The following is a 17,297-nucleotide window of genomic DNA, read 5'->3' on the forward strand; positions in this document are numbered from 1 at the left end:
ATGGGGAATGCAGTCTGAATACTTCTTTCAGGACTGTGCTGACCTTACATACAAGGTGTGCATAACAGTATCAACCAAACAGACTGTCTAATTTGTTTTATCTGTTGATTAATGTGTATGTGTGCATAAGATGTTTTATTAGATGGTACTAATACAGAGACCAGAGACTTGTCCAGTGGCACAGGAAACTGGTTTATCTTGCAAGAGATGCTTAAGACTTATGAAAAATGAATTAACTGTTGCAGGGTAAATTTAGATTCACCAGTATATGTATCTGTTGAAAACTCTCATTTTACCCTAACATTTTCACTTGCCTGGCTTGGAGGAGAAGGGGCCAAAAATGGAAAGTGCCTACACATCAAAGGGTTTCCTTTTATTACAAATTAAAATGATTCTATACTTCAATGTGCAAAAAGTCTTCTTAGAAATACAGGTTCCTATTTATCTTCATTTGGTATTAGTTTATTTTCTTAAATTTCAGAGCTCATGGTTCCCTAAGATCTGCTTCTTGAAACTTCTTGGTCTCCTGAATCCTAAGAGTAATTGCTGTTCTCTGAAGAGAAATATTGAGACATCAACGAGAAACCTACAATGGGAGTAACAGTACAAAACGTAACAGGAAACACAGCCCTGGTAATCTGGCCCAAAATAGCAAGCTGTGCTGACAGCTTTTACAGCGTTATGTACAACCCCAACTGGGACAAAACGCTGTCAGGGTATACCAGAAAACATTTTCAAAAAGAGGAGAGAGTTCCAGGCAGCCGCTCTTCGTTTGTCATTGAGAACCTGATTCCACTAACAACTTACATTCTGTGTGTAACGTGCCAGTCAGCAAACCCATCCAGTGACCAATGCCGCATTTTTAACACCCCCAAGCAAGATCCAGCGTCCATGAGCAACAAGAAGAAAGACCTAGCAGTGGGCATATGGCTAACCAGTTCTGTTCTGCTTCTCATCATTGCTGGTATCCTTGTCTATGGCTGCTTGCACATATGGTGGCGCAAAAGAACCGAGGGTTTAGAGGCACAAAGCATGCCTCTGGGAGAAAAGGAAGAGGCATGGACCAAAAACAAATTATACAGTTCGGCTGGGTTTCCCAAGGAAGCCCAGCCTGGCCAACAAATGGAGATTAGAAATGCAGATGGCGTCCAAATGGCCACTATAATTGCCAATCCTCTAGCATCTAAAGAGCCCACTATGCTGACTTCCAAAAGTGAGGATTTGGTGCCTTTGTCTATATGTCAATCTGCTGTAAACTAGCTGACCTAGCTGGTGCGAGCCTCTGCACATGTTTTACTGTACGTAAACAATTTGTATATTTAAACCTACCTAAGTAGGAAGCAGTTTTGTATCCAATTGCTTTCCTAAATCCTCACACAAAGCTAATATATTAACATCTGCATTTTATTCAACTGTGAGACTGAATAGATCCAAAAAAGCTAATTTAGACATATCCAAAGTCTTGCAAACTATAGAGTTCTTGGATTTGTTTTTTGAACGTCAAAAACATTTGCTCCCCTTTGTGAAGGGCTGTGGTTCAAAAACATGAATGGAAATTCCTCAAATTACACAGAATTAGTTTTCTTTGTATCTCAGAAAGTGTAAATGTAAACTAAAAACCTTAAAAAAAACTATGTTGCAGATTTGATATAAACACACACAAAATGTTTATTAAATGGTGTTCATATGAGATCACAGAAACCAAATTTTATTATATTCCAAACAGATAAGAAAGGATTGGGGGAGGGGGGAGGACAAATTGTCTGTTCTATTGAACAGAGTTTCTACTTCTTAACACCACTGTTATTAATTAATGGTAATTTTTAACATGGCACAGTCTTCTGATTCAAGAGCTATAAATCAGATTGTGAAGTTATACTTGTATTTTGTTAAATGGCTGTGGTATACTATGAATTCTTCAAGTTTACGTGCCCTTTGCAGGAAAAACATGTAACTACTAAACTGGTTGCCGTTGTCATTTCTAGCTGTTTCTGCTGAAATGCATTTACACTGTTGTGTAGTTTCAAACTGCTAAATGTTTCCACCCTCTTTAGTTTAGTCAGCAAAGTGCAAGTTGTCTGTGACATAGTACAGCTTTTAATAATGAAGTAGATTTACATGTGGATTATCTAAGAGGTTGTAAATAGTGTGTACACACACATACACACTGATTTAACTCAGGTGCCATAGAGGGTAACTGCCAAATAAATACTAAGCTGTTGTCCCTTAGGGAAGCATTCGCTCACTGAAAACTCAAAATAGGTACAGGTTTTTTTGTGCTTCTGATCTGCTTTTAAAATGATAGGATGAAGGATATACTTTAGGCCAGTTTTTCAAGATACCATTCTTTGTTACAGGTCAATGCTATCAAGCAAACATTTTCTTCAGTTAGCTGTGTTTTCTTATGGCTCATAAGTAAAATTGTAAACAAAATGAGAACAAAGTACCAAAAACTAACATCCTAATAAATTAATTAAACTGTTTTATAATAGAGGAAATGTTTTTCCACTACTTGCCTCTGTTTAATCAAGACCCATTTCGTAATGCGACGTTTAATCTCTTAAGCGTCATGCTAGATCTAAGATGTTTCAGACACGTAGCACTGTCTTCGTGAAGTAGCAAGAATTTACCAGAACAATCTTAGGTATATAATAAAAAACTGAGCAGAGATCATAAACTAGAGAGCCACTCGTAGCTCATCAGAAGCATATCTTTTCATTTCTGATCCCAAGGAAAAAAGCTTCCCATGTCTGCTAACTCCAGAGTGTTGAGATCTGGTTGCCAGATTGAAGACTCTCGCCTTTTGGACCCACACCTGGTATTGAATGGACCAAACAGTCCGAAAGAAGCTTGGGCTTTCTAAGGCTAAGTGGATGAAAAAGCTTAGAGGTCATCTTGTGTCTTTCAAGGGCAGGTTTCAATGTTCCCTATGCCCAATAGTATACCACACTACTTACTGGAGCTAGCACAATCAGTGCCACGAAGAATGTAGAGCAGAAGCACATGGGTGGTGGCGCGTCATGGTAGGACATGTAATTCTCATGGTGCCGTTTCCCAGAACACATGCAGCAACATTCAGGGACTATGGCCCCAAGCACATTAGCCTTCAGGCGATGCAGGTTCATTCACAATCTCAGTTAAATAGCCACGAACAAAGGGGCAGAACAGACCCCATTCAATGTATAAAGGCTGCAACAGGGTCTCAGTTTCCAGAGCAATATTGTCATTGCTGTGCGCCATTAAATGGGAGCCCTAATCTGACCCCAATAAGGAGTCTGAATGATTTTTTTCTGGACATCCAAGAAACAAAGTGGAGTAACAGGATTTCTCTCTTGTGACTCCAGTTTATTTCAGGAGAGGATCAGGATCTGTGAACACATCCCTTTTCCTTTCACAATGACAAATGGTGGATCATGGATAAGAAGAAATGTATTGTTTTAATCAGTGCCACTGATTTATGGTAGACAGTCTGATCTCTTAGCTCTGATGTATTTCTAAAATATATTTAAACGTAGCTTTTCAAAAGATCTTCCATCTTGATTGTACACTTACAATGTGCATGTTATAAACCGAACGTGATCTTTATACTTCAGCTGCTAAAACACGGAACTCCCAAGACATAGCCTATTAAAGATCTATTAATACAATATATGATTTGCATACTTGTTCTCAAATATAGAATTGCATTTCCTGGGCATAACAAGACAGCAGCCTTTATGAATCGCAAAACACTGAAAATGGTGGCTTGAACCCAGAAAACTGCAAACAGAATAGATCTTTGATGCTTTCATCTTCTTGCTGCAGCTTGCACTTGTCTTCATTCCCCAAAAGAACCACTGTTGAGGGCTGGGAGAACGTTTGGAATAGTATTAGATGGAGTGGGAAGGCAAAATCAACAGAAATTGCCCACTCCCATGAGAGCAGAGGAAGAACCAGAGAGAGGAAGGAGCTACTTCCAATACTGTGTACAGTTCTGGTCACCACACCTAAAAGGATATTACAGAGCTTGAGAAGGTGCAAAAAAGAGCAACCAAAATGATTAGGGGACTAGAGAAACTGTCCTATGGGGAGCGGTTAAGACGCTTAGGGCTGTTTAGCTTGGCAAGAAGGCGGCTAAGGGGAGACATGATAGAGGTCTATAAAATTATGCATGGTTTGGAGAGAGTGGACAGGGAGACGTTTTTCTCCCTCTCCCATAATACTAGAACGCGGGGTTATCTGCTGAAGCTGGAGGGTGAGAGATTCAAAACAGATAAAAGGAAGTATTTTTTCACACAACGCATAGTTAAATTGTGGAACTCCCTGCCCCAGGATGTGGTGACGGCTGCCAGCTTGGAAGGCTTTAAGAGGGGAGTGGACATATTCATGGAGGAGAGAGGTATTCATGGCTATTAGTTAGAATGGATACTGGTCATGCTGCGTATCTATTCTCTCTAGTATCAGAGGAGCATGCCTATTATTTTGGGTGCGGTGGAACACAGGCAGGATGGTGCTGCTTCAGTCGTCTTGGGGGCTTCCTAGAGGCACCTGGTTGGCCACTGTGTGAACAGACTGCTGGACTAGATGGGCCTTGGTCTGATCCATCAGGGCCTTTCTTATGTTCTTAATTCCACTGATTCCTCCCTTCCCAATGCAGCCTTCCCCTGCCTGATGCTCCAGAAGAGCTTTTCATGGGGTGCAGGGGAAAAGCAACAAAGATCCATTCTTTGTGCGCCAGTTCACTTGCAGTTCTCCAGATCTAAGCCACTGTCTGCTGCATTTCAGGAAAAAAGGATTAACAGCAAACATCACAGAGTACAAGCAATAGGGTTGCCAACCTCCAGGTAATTAGCAAAACAAGAAAAAAGAGAGCACCTCCGTGCTAATACCGTTAGGTTTGGAAACTGGCACGGGAAAAATACAGTACAATGATACAAAATATGTATTGTGTTTCAAAACATTTCAACAATAGACTACAAAAAGTGACAATAAACAATATATATACAAAATATACAAAACGTGTTCGATGCAGTCTATAAATAGTACAATCTTCTTAGTGTGTGTGTATACACACACACACACACACACACACAAAGAAGATTGTACTATTGAAAAGTCCATCAGGTACAAGTATAAATGATCACAAAGTCTTCATTAAGCATGCTTAATGAAGACTTTGTGATCATTTATACATGTACCTGATGGACTTTTCAAACTATATATCTATATCTATATGTGTGTGTGTGTATACACACATACTAAGAAGATTGTACTATTTATAGACTGCATCAAACACGTTTTGTATATTTTGTATATATATTTATTGTCACTTTTTGTAGTCCATTGTACTTGTTGAAATGTTTTGGAACACAATACATATTTTGTATCATTGTACTGTATTTTTCCCGTGCCATTTTCCAAACCTCCAGGTAATAGCAGAAGATCTCCTGCTATTACAACTGATCTCCAGCCGACAGAAATCAGTCCACCTGGAGAAAATGGCCACTTTGGCAATTGGTGGACTCTGTGGCATTGAAGTCACTCCCCTCCCCAAACCCCGCCCTCATCAGGCTCCACCCCAAAAACCTCCCGCCGATGGCAAAGAGGGACCTGGCAACCCTAACAAGCAAGGAACTACACCAGCTCCAGAGGGTGGGGTGAAAGGTAACGGTAATACTGACCACAGCAAAGCATAATCACCTGGAGAAGCAGTACAAAGATTCCAGACAGATAACAGGATCAAACATTATCAAGAGGAATTTTTCATATGCCTCAGTCACATGCAAAGCAGAAATATGGAAAGAAGGTCTAACCTTGGATCCATGTAGATACTGGGGCTGTGCATTAGGTTGCTTATCTCTCTGGAATTCTTGGGAAAATGGCAATACTGTTCGAACAAACCTATAAATATAAAGATAACCCAACAGTTTACGTTTATGCAACTGTTATATATTTTCTAAACCACATTTATTTTAATTACCAGCTTGTTCATAATGTGGAACTTTGATCCTGAAATTCTAAGAAATATGGGGAGGCATTTTAGGTATTGCTCAAAAGGCATCACAGCATTAATATATTATAGTATAATTTAAAAATCTCCACAACAGAAAAAATGTTACATTAAACATGCACCTCTCCAAGCTAACTAGATATCTATTATTTATTTATACCTGGGTTTTCTCACAAAAGGAAAGATCATATGCATTACTGATATTAATTGCATCATCCTACAAAAATCGCTTTATGTTTTTCTATGTATATTGATGGGCTTTGTTACAGTTAAAAAGCTCTTATAAAGAACGTATACGAATTTGCTTATCATACTGTTGCTGCGGTGGCTCAAAACACATACACACACACACAGAGTGATGTTAGATTTTTGCACACCTATTCAACACACATTTCCTATGACCACTTATCCAGGGAAAAGCAACAGCTGGGATACCAAGAATTCCTATCTCTTCCCAACTCCTTGCATTGTGTCAGAACCCACTCCTGAGTTCTCCCAACTTCCAAGTGTGGTGACGGTAAGCAAGCCCACAAAATCCAACAGAAGGCTAAATTGCTTGGGAGGGGAGGGATTTGAAGAACTGAATCTGAAGGTGGGGGAAAGGGTTAAGTACACACACACAGCTGAGATCAAAGTTTCTGCTGACAATGCTGCTTTTTTTTTAATAGTGGGGATTCAGTTGTATGTAACATGTTGTTTGCTCTTGACTGGCCAATATGCTTTCATAACCTCTGATGTTGTAATAAATCAATTTTAGAACATTTTTCCAGCCTTTCTTCAAACATCCATGTTCCCTTATTATTTTTAATTAATTGTGATGTGGTATCTATAATGCGTTCAAACGGCTATGAGAGCTGAGTGAAAATAAATTGTTTTTTAAAAAAATTAGTTCTGTAGATTTAACTTAAATTGTTTCTATTCCCCTTCCTCTACTCTCTAATAAACAATATTATTTTGGTAAATCTACTTTGGTGCCCTGTTGCTAGACTGCAGGTTTTGGCATGCTTCAAGATAATCGGGTCTTGCTATTTAATCTCTGGATGATGAATGTCCTAGCAATTTATCCATTTGCATCAGCACAGCTCTAAGCAGTCAACACAAAGTAGATTACACAAATCGAAACCCTGTTATCAGTGCTTGGGGGTGGGTACAATTGATAAAACAGGCTTCTGAAGTGTTTATTCTATTTTCAAGTATTCAGAGCATGACAAATAAGACTTAATTTAATTTTTTAATCTTCCCTTAATGTTCATGATGGGTAGCTTTGCTCTACAGAACTGTTGTAAGACTTATAAGAGCTCTGAACACTTGAAAGCACTTCATGAACGATAAAATAATTGCTAGAGATGATGTAAGGAAAAGCAACAAAATACAACATGAAGCACAAAAGAAATAGAAAAATCAATAACTTCCTTCTTAAAATAATACAAGTGGGACCCTCAAGGATTCATGGGGGAGGGGGAATGACATCCCCTCTTGTTCTGTTCTCCTATTGCATGTTATGTTCCTCTTCCCCAAGCCCTCACCTCAAGCGATCCTTAACAACTACTACTACTTTTCATTTTTTCACACAGGGCTTCTCTGAAATATCTATGCCTGTGCAGACGTCACAAATTAATATCAGGGGTTTTTTAACTCCCTCCCCAATGCATATGCACAAACACACACTCTAAAGTTTTCAGGTGTTACTGTAACTATCTCCCCTATCAATGGGTGGCTGCACTGTACAGATCTTTTGGATGAGGTCATCTTAGAAATTAGGCCATCAATTATAGCAGATACAGGTCCACCACTGAGACAAGAAGCTTGCCTAAAGCCAGTGAGTTCACTGTTGAGGAAAACCCAGATTTTCTTGTCCCACAGCTTCCATTCATAAGAAGCAGCATTGGTTTTTATATGCTGACATTCTCTGCCTTTTTTTAAAGGAGAATCAAACCGGCTTACAATCTCCTTCCCTTCCTCTTCCCCACAACCGACACCTTGTGAGGTAGGTGGGGCTGAGCGAGTTCAGAGAGGACTGTGACTAGCCCAAGGCCACCTAGCTGGTTTCATGCGGAAGAGTGGGGGAACCAACCTGGTTCACCAGATTAGAGTCCGCCGCTCATGTGGAGGAATGGGGAATCAAACCCGGTTCTCCAGATTAGAGTCCACCACTCTTAATCACTACACCACGCTGGCTCTCATGTTAACAAAACGTCTACTACACTGTTGTCAGGCCCACCGCCAGCTCTGCTTCCTTGCAAATGCTCTCCATCAATAATCCTTGCATTTGATCTCCGTTGCACAAAAAACTGAGAACTGGCAGATGCAATTAGTTAAATGCCCACTGCTTTAATAGCAGACTGTTCTATTGTTTAATCTCACTACATTATCAAAACCTCAACAGTTACAAACAGTAAGGAAGCTTAATGGGCATTTAGTGACCTCAACTTTTGACCTCAGTGCTGACAGCTTTTTATAAATGCCCTACATCCTGTAACAATTTAAACATCAAGTTCACTCACACAGAACACCTGAATAAAAAGGTGTCAAATGTTAAAAATAATAAAATAGTATTTTTGCAGAGACCAGACAAATACAGGATCTTATGATCACTTGCTTGTTCCAATAAAGGACATGTCTGTAAAAGATCAAACCCTTTGTCCAATGAAGCAATAGAGAAGGATTACAAAAGAAGAAGATTTGTTTAGACTTTTAATTATTCATCAAGGTGGCTGGGTACTGCGCTTGCATCCCCTATGAACATGACATATAGAGACAAGTTCAGAAGTCCCCAGTGACTCAGTGATTGACTACTAATTTTAAAATGGAAGAAAAAGGATTTATGTACTTTTCTGGACGAATAATTGTTTTCTTTTAAGAATGAAATAGTTATAAATGATACTGTTTGATCAGGCCATCATTCCGAAAGAGTAAGTTATTCCTAAAACCCATACACCACCCAACTGTGGGAAGCTCATACCCTGAAAATATACCACAGCACAGGAATCTTCACTGCATGACCAAAGGTAAGCTGTGTGCATGCAGAAAAACTTTTTTTGAGTGATATGTTCATTTTAAGAGGCAATCAGAGCTTCTGCCAGAAATGTTGAAAAGTTACTGTTAGATTTGTGCATAACCTCACTCCCTTAATTTTTTTGGTTGGCTCCACTTCCTGTGGCAGCCATTTTGTGGTTGCGCCCATCATCCTATGTCAGAATTCCAAGTGCCCACAGGAACAAAACGTTTGGGTACCCTCTGCTCTAGAGATCCACCCTTTTCCATATGGACCGAAATATTTTTTTTTAAAAAAAAACCTTTAGCTGCAATGCCACAGAAATTGAGGTTCAACCAGCTGCTTTACTTAATATCCGGAAATGCAGAAAATATAAGCTTCCTAATTATTAGAGGAAGAATGAGGCTCATTGAAAGTCTGAAAGCATCATTTTTCTACACCCACGCCAGCGTTCTATTCACTGGGCCATACAGGCTACATATGCCAAGAATAACTTGTTAGCATACCATCATAACCTTTATTTTCACTCCCTATTCTAGTAACACAATATCAAGAGTCTCAAAGCATTTGCACACCTTGTTCACACTACCTTCTCCTTCACGCATGCACACTGGGACTGTCAGATTACAGTATATGCTTGAACACAGCATTAAAATGGAACATAATACCATGATTAGATACACATAATGAGAACAATCAGAAGCATGTATAAAAATATATAAGAAGAATATGTAGAATCAACCAACATTTATTCAAAGCTCATGTCCGCAATCCTTATTAATTGTTTTTCTTCTTTCAATATAAGCTAAATCCCTAATTTATCCAGATTTAAATGAACTATTAATTTTAACAAAAATTCAAAACTTCTGAAAAATCTGCCATATTATAGATAGTTGGTAATACTGGTTAGTGGAACGACATGCAAATTCTGTTTTAAAAAATGTAACCTTTTACTAACCTGTTAGTGGAGCCGTTGTAGCAGTAATTTGGAAGGAAATCATAATTGAGCTCCCAGAAGACGTGAAGTGTGATTCTTCCATACGGTGCCGACACATTATGGTTGGCTTCTCTGAACATGGCATCAAAACTGTCCAAAGTCATATACCTGCTTAAAAGTTTGTGTGTCATCCTGTTTATTTCTACCAATCCATCCAATTCCTGGGAATGGGTTTTTAAGGAAGGAAAGGATAAATACACAATGAGAATATTATGAAAGAAGACACAAGGCTGCAAAAATCATTAAGATACACAGAATCATAAGAGACCAGAACCATCCATTTGCAAGGCCTTCGGGAGTAAAAAAACACATTTTCTTAGGATAATTTCTATCCCATCTTTCCATTCTCTTCTCAAAACTGCTATCCATGCCAACAAAATATGACATACCTGTATTAACAAGGTGCAAAGGAAATTTTATGAAAGAATTACAACCATTCTTTCAAATTTAAAATATATGCCTAATAGCAGTTAATAGGCAACTTTTATTCTGGCAAATGAGAATTTATTCATGAGCTGCATCTACTTTAAGCGATTTGTTTCACGCACAGCGATACCAGGTTTCATCAATATGGAGTGAAGGTAAATAAGAACTCCTTAAACTAAATACTTCATATCCAGGAAATGTTAATCCCATTCCCAGCTGCCCCTGGTTTGTCAATCCCAACAAAGCATATAAATACTAAAAAATTAAAACAGAGATGAGATTATATACTGCATGATTATTAAACAGGTGTCCCGTCACTTTGTCAAATTGCCTTTTGCATGTACTTCACATGACATGAGGAAAAACTAAAAGCAGAACCTAGGGGTTGTCTTTTTTTATGTTGCATAATTTAATCTGACAAATTACAGTTTAATTTCTGAGCAGGCAAAGATGAGAAGGGCAGGGGAGAGTGGTGAGGTACCATGTTACACTTCACCCATTAATTTATTGTGTCACTAGAAAAGCAATGGTTTAAGATTAGTTCCTAAAGTTTGAACCAGTTCCCACCCTAATATAAATTTGAGTAGTTCTACCTTCACGTATTTGGATTGGAGACCTCCACGAAATACCAGTGTCATGACACAGAAGCAAGCAATGGCAAACCATCTCTGAACATCTCCTGCCTTGAAAACCCCACCAGGGGTTGCCATAAATCAGATGCAACTTGATGGCAAAAAAAACCCCAAACTTCTTAATACTCACAACAATAGAGGTCAGATCTTCACTCTCAAAGCGACTGATTGCAAGTTCCATTGATCTGTACATGGCTGCTGAAATTCGCTGAGTGATCAGACGGTTCAGATCTATCGATCGACCAAGAAGCTGAAGCAAAAGTAATTCCAACATTTTAATCAATGTTTATACACATAATTTGGTATGAACATGTTTCATGCAGCCTACATCTGCACCAACCCCACCCCAACCTCACAATCCTGTACAGAGTCCAACCCACTTTATCTGAACATTCTACAAGATCTCAAAAAACATTTGGGTAATCAAGATGCATGCTTGTAATTATCAGGATCATGTGCATCGTGAACATGTAGTGCTAACGGCAACTTTTAAAAACAAATTCATACGTAAAAGTTTATCTTGTATGTTTTCAGAAGAGGGTTTGATGGGAAGTACAAAGGATTATCACTGTGAATAATCTTCCTATCAGAAATATCTGGTTAAGACAGTAAAACTCCCAATATATTCCTTACATTTAATCAGACAAACTGTTAGCGTTTACTAAAGTTCACTCTATTTGACCAAAATAGTGTGTCCTTCCTCTTGGAACGTTCTGGGCACTTAAAGAGGTTGTAAATTATGCTTATGGGTAACATAAAAACTCTGATTTTAAAGAGAAATGCTTCAGTTAGCAATTATTTGATATACATACTTATTCAGGAAATATATGAATCATAAACTTAATTTAATTCAGGAATTAAATCAAATCACTTTTTAAAAATCCATCCTAATATGTTTAGCAAGAGGTCTTTTAAAAAGTTTTTACAAGTTCAAATCTGCTGCTATACCAAAGGATTTCTGCAGCCAAGAAGATAATTTGGCTACTATTGATTATAAACAGCAAGCCTGGGTCTCATGCATTTCATTTAAGCCATTATAAGATGGGTCCTTAAGAAAAGAGCATGTAGCGACAAACTTAAAGAACAGGGAATAAAAAAGGACCATGCGGGACAACAAAAGCTCTTACTAACCTGCACATGCCTCTGCTTTAGAAGTGTTTCATATCGATTGGATGTTAACAAGGGAATCGTTGCTCCCTGATTCTTGCACTCTGATCTTAATCGTTTATCTAGAAGCAGGCTTTTGAAAAGGGAGAGAACTGACTGTCACACACCACAAAGAAAACAATATATGATTAAAAAAAACATTGTGATGAATTAATATTTTAAAATAACCATGAGTACACTGACCTTCCTGCCATAACCTTGTAGTACCCAAATATCTGGTCTGCAAGCTTGTAGACAAACTGGTCGAAGCACAAGTTGACCTGAAGAAAGCAACGTATGAATTGCTCAGCAGTTAAATCACTCACACACATTATCTTTAGTAAATACACAGGCCGTGCAAATTCAACATGCCTAGCAGCTGACTCTGTGGCCCAGACTCAAGCTGCACTGAGAAATCTTGTTCCAGTAGCTTGCAGATTAACAGCACTTCTGCACATGCTGGATAATGCACTTTCAATCCACTTTAACAACAGTTTGCAAGTTGATTTTGCCGTTCCGCACAGTAAAATCCAGCTTCAAAGTGCATTGAAACCAGATTGAAAGTGCATTATTCGGCATGTGCGGAAGTGCATTTAAGATGTTTGCAGTGTCAAGATGTGTGATGCCTTGCAAGTTACACCCAGGTTGTCAATTAACCTGGCATGTGTGGACCAGGCATAAGTTTCACTAACAGTTCATTCTCTTGCTTTTCCAATCTGACCCAACAAGCTCGAGCACATGGGCTGCTAGTCAAAAGGAGTCTCACCTCAGCCTCAATTTCATCATAAAGGAACTGCTTCTTGAATTTGGTGAGAGCATAATGAGCACTGTCATTATAAAGGTCCAAAGAATACAGGACGTATCTAATCAAAAGAAAGAAGAAAACATGCTTGTGGTCAAAATCTTTCTGTTACTGTCTTGAGATACCATCACAGCATCTTGAAAATAAAAATAATCCTTTTGTCACACACTGAGATAAAGTATGTAAAAGTTACTATGATCACCATCATCAAACGATAAGGTTTACCCACCATCAAATTCTGATAACAGATACGTAATCAAATCTGGTGCGGTGCCATCTCCTAGAAAGGGAAATGAGTTTCTTCTACTCAATCAGGCTCTCATCCTACCAAGAGCTACTACAAATAGGAAGGGTGCTCTAGCGGTACATAAAACAGCTTGGCCACATTATATAAACCACAGAGCTACAGGGGTACAACTTCAGTGGGACCCAGGTTGACCAGACACAGTACCTAAGAATAGGTTACTGGGCTGCACTGAGATCCACTTCCACAACCTTCTAGTGTTTTTTGCTCTTAAGCAATCAGCGCTCTTGCAGCCCTCTGGAACAAATTTAGAAGTCCTACAGTAAAACTGGACATGGGAATGTGGCAGAGAAGTTTCCAGTTTTCAAATGAGATGAGCTGTAATGCTGAAGTTTATCCAGAAGTAGACAGCTGACAGAAACCCTCAAAGATCTCTGAGGAAAAGGATGGTGCATGCCCTGAAAATAAACCTCTGAGGGAAGGGTTCTTGGCAGACCCCAGTATCAGTGAACATATTCACCTTCAACATAAAACGATTCCCCAGAAACAACCAAGCTGAAAAAAAGAGTTTCAGCATAAAGGGAGAAGGTCACAGACTCCATCTCCCCCTTGTGCCTTCTTACCCCTGTCCTGGGCCTTGCCAAGGCTGAGCAGCCCCATCTCGGGACGGCCCCACCCCTCCCCACTCACCAGCCACAGGGCGTTGATCCGGGGGAGGGGAGTAGAACCCCAGCAGCTCCTCGCTGGACTCCCCCGCCCCTCCAGCAGCCCACCCCAAAAACAGCTCCTAAAGCCACGGTGTGAAGGAACGTCGCAGCACACTTTAAAGCCCTCTCGCCGCCTGTCAGCTGTTGAGAGGGAGGGAGAGAGAAAGACGCTCCCGACGCTGGAGCATGCATGCGGGAGCCAGGCAGGGCCGAGGCCTTGCAAGGCCTTTTATGGACTTTCCACCCTATTCCACCTTCCCAGACTATCGCTTTTACCAGAGAATATTTTACCAATATTCTGCATCTAACAGAGAAATAGAAGAACTACAGAAATCTTACTCCATCATCGATGCTTCCTTGGTTTCCAAAATGTGGTCAGTCAAAATCCAGGGCATAGACATGTCAATGGGGAACTGGATTCTTCTCCCCATTGTCAATTCCAGGAAGAACTCCCTGAACCATAACTGGGATAAGTCACAGCACTGCTGCAGGGTTTCTAAATGCAGGAAACGGGATAACACATTAGTTTCCACAGAGAAACAACCAAAATAAAAATAAAAGAATTGCCATTATTCTAATTGAAAGGCATTATGAACCCAAATGAGGGTGACTTAGGGTTATTAGGGTATTGCATGAAAGGAAAGCAGAAACCAATAATCAAATAGGAAGTCAAGCATTACTACAGCTACCATTAATAAAAAAGCATACACACATTTATGACTGAAAACACAAACAGCGATTTAGCAGTACACATACAGGATCCAGAATGCTCTCTCAGCTTATGCTGAATGCTGAGAATGGTTGTGCTTCTAGCCTTTGGGATGGGAATATTTTGCAACAACCATGTTCATCATTCCATTCAACTAGTGGGACTGATTTGTCCCCTATGGTAGGCACTGACCAGAAAGATGCTAAATGAGAAATACTATTCTTGTAGAAAAGAAAGGCCAACATATAGAATAACCCAAAGAAAATACGCTGTTCTGAAGACTCCATCCCAACTGCCAAGGATCCCATCTTGCCTGCCATAGGAGAAGTACTTTCAGTAGCCCAGACAGATCAGTGGTTCCCAAACCTTTTATTGAGAAACGTTTTTTAGAATCCTTTCTTCTTTTCAGCCTTCTCAATTACATGTACACAAGGTTTAAAACATAGATGATATGCTAAATGAAATAGATAAGTCAGGAGAACAGTAGCATCTGCAGCATTCTGTATGCTGCAGTCTTTAGCAGAGCTGGGTACCAAGTCATTTACAGTGACCCATCTGTTTTGTGCGCACCATAAGCCTTCCTTTGCCAGAGCCTCTACTGCAACTGGCAGAGATGAGCACAGGTCATCTGCTGTGTTAAGAGACCCACCCAGGCCCAGTCCAATTCTGCTGATGCAAGCACCACCACTGACGCACCTCTAAGACGCTAGCGAGCCCCAATTCACAGTTTGGGAAACACTGCTAAGAACCAAAACAAGGACATTAGTTGGCAATGAAAGAAACACTATGCTGCACAAAAAAGGAATTAGCAGGCGTTCTCCCATTCAGAGTGAAGAGTTCCCCTAGCAGATGTTAGAAAGATAACACAAAATGGTGCTGTAAGAGTAGACATTCATGCTTCCAGCTACAGCCAATGTAGGACATAATGGAAGGCCAAGCATTTTACCCAGGACAAAGTGTTTGATTTTTGTTCTACATTTTCTTTTTTAAATCTCAACAGACATTTCTGCCTGTTTTTGTAAACAGGATCAGCACTTGAGACTCTAATAACTCCAAAATTTTAAAAAGAAAGAAGGGAAAGCCCCTCATGCTAACCAGAAAATATATGAAGCATTAAATGCGTAGTTGGCAGTTGCATTTATAATCTTTCAACATGAGCATAGCTCTGCTGGACCAGACCAAGGGTCTGTGTTGCTCAGGATCTTGTTTCTGACAATGGCCAATCAACAACAACAAACACTTCATTACTGCCTTGCCAGAAAAATACATATGGTTAGTTCAACGGGCAAATATACTCATATACATACTATATGCTGTTACAACATAATCCTTCTTTCTGGGAACTCAGTCCTAAATAGTCTGAATACATAATTACATAACCGATGGACGCCTTTTTGAGGTTAATCCTTACACTCTTTAGGAATACTCTTAGATTGATGAATTTTAAGACAATGGCCAATCGGCTACCAGGCTGCTTTGTTCTGATAGACCAGCAATTAAATCAAGCAAAATGCACAAAAACTGAAAACATTTCCCCAGGTCATGTTAGAGGTGTTAGGACATGCTGAAGCTGGACACTAATCATCTACAAGTCTTACCACTGAAATTTATCAAGTGAGTGTAGAAGAAAGACTCTCGGTGGAATTTTTCTATGTCCAATATTGTGGGCCCCTCAAGGCTGCTTCTCAAGGTTTTCTTGGAACCACTCTTGTCAGCAATGAGGGACTCTAACATGGTTCTCACCATATAAAGCTGCGTTATTAAACAGAACATTCATGACAAGGGGGAAAACACACACAGCGCATTAGTTGAACATCACTAAAACATGCGGTCAAAGAGAGACTGCTCCATTACAAACTGAAACCAGATTAAGGAAGTTCAGCGGTCAAGAATCTGAGGAACAAATGACTAAATAAAAGCACCACATTTGAAGGAGAACAGTTCATATCACTTTACTTAAAAATAATAAGTAATGCCTTACCACCAAAATTTAAAAGTGGGGGATAGATGTAGGACTGCCTCAGAAACTTGTTTATCACATGCAATAACTTTTCCATTCCCAGAGATCTGAGCTGCTTCAACAGCTCAACAGAGTTTAAGGACTCTGTCATAGAGCGAACCATGTAGAGCTAAAACCAACAGAGAAGGAAGAGGCAAGGGGGAGATAATCTGTTAATAAAAAATACAAGGGTAAATAAGAAAAGGAGAAGAACACAAAACCAGAGAAAATATCTATTAGTATGTTAAGACAGAAAAAGCAAGACAGTGGAGAAGACAGAAGAATTCTGATTCACACATAAGGAACACAGGTTCCTTTATTTTGTCTGTTCATTTTGTCTGTTCATTTTGTTAAGGCTCAGAACACTGCCTGTAAGAGAATGGAGCACACAATAAACAAATTAGCCTGCTGTAAAGAGAAGTCAAACCAAATAACAGCAGTGTTGGCTATGAGAAATACAGAAAAATACAACATAAACAGCGTAGCTTCGCTGTCAATTGAATATTATTCAAAAATGCATTCAAATAGAATTATACAATACCATGTGCGGATATTGCACCATTATATGAACAGAACTGATGTATTCTCAATACAAAAATGAAGAGAATTAAAGTCCAAGTCCATGCCCAGAACTCCTTGAGATGGAAAGGA

The 17,297-nt window shown here is 39.5% G+C and overlaps 2 protein-coding genes across 2 annotated transcripts in view; one reads left to right on the forward strand and one right to left on the reverse strand.

Moving 5' to 3' along the window:
- The window catches only part of CYFIP1 (cytoplasmic FMR1 interacting protein 1), a 57,206-nt gene that overhangs the window by 18,245 nt on the left and 21,664 nt on the right, over window positions 1-17,297 (reverse strand). Inside the window, exons 15-22 of the mRNA XM_056862070.1 lie at window positions 16,246-16,399; window positions 14,278-14,434; window positions 12,952-13,048; window positions 12,390-12,466; window positions 12,171-12,279; window positions 11,170-11,289; window positions 9,943-10,142; window positions 5,793-5,880 (exon numbers count right to left, since the gene is read on the reverse strand). Coding sequence (XP_056718048.1) covers window positions 5,793-5,880; window positions 9,943-10,142; window positions 11,170-11,289; window positions 12,171-12,279; window positions 12,390-12,466; window positions 12,952-13,048; window positions 14,278-14,434; window positions 16,246-16,399 — 1,002 coding nt within the window. The remainder of the gene's footprint in view (window positions 1-5,792; window positions 5,881-9,942; window positions 10,143-11,169; window positions 11,290-12,170; window positions 12,280-12,389; window positions 12,467-12,951; window positions 13,049-14,277; window positions 14,435-16,245; window positions 16,400-17,297) is intronic.
- Window positions 534-1,267, forward strand: FNDC9 (fibronectin type III domain containing 9). The gene has a single exon (XM_056862073.1). The coding sequence runs from the start codon at window positions 592-594 to the stop codon at window positions 1,258-1,260; it is 669 nt and encodes a 222-aa protein (XP_056718051.1). The 5' UTR covers window positions 534-591; the 3' UTR covers window positions 1,261-1,267.

This window comes from Euleptes europaea, chromosome 16 (genome assembly GCF_029931775.1).
Source record: "Euleptes europaea isolate rEulEur1 chromosome 16, rEulEur1.hap1, whole genome shotgun sequence".
Classification (NCBI taxonomy): domain Eukaryota; kingdom Metazoa; phylum Chordata; class Lepidosauria; order Squamata; family Sphaerodactylidae; genus Euleptes; species Euleptes europaea.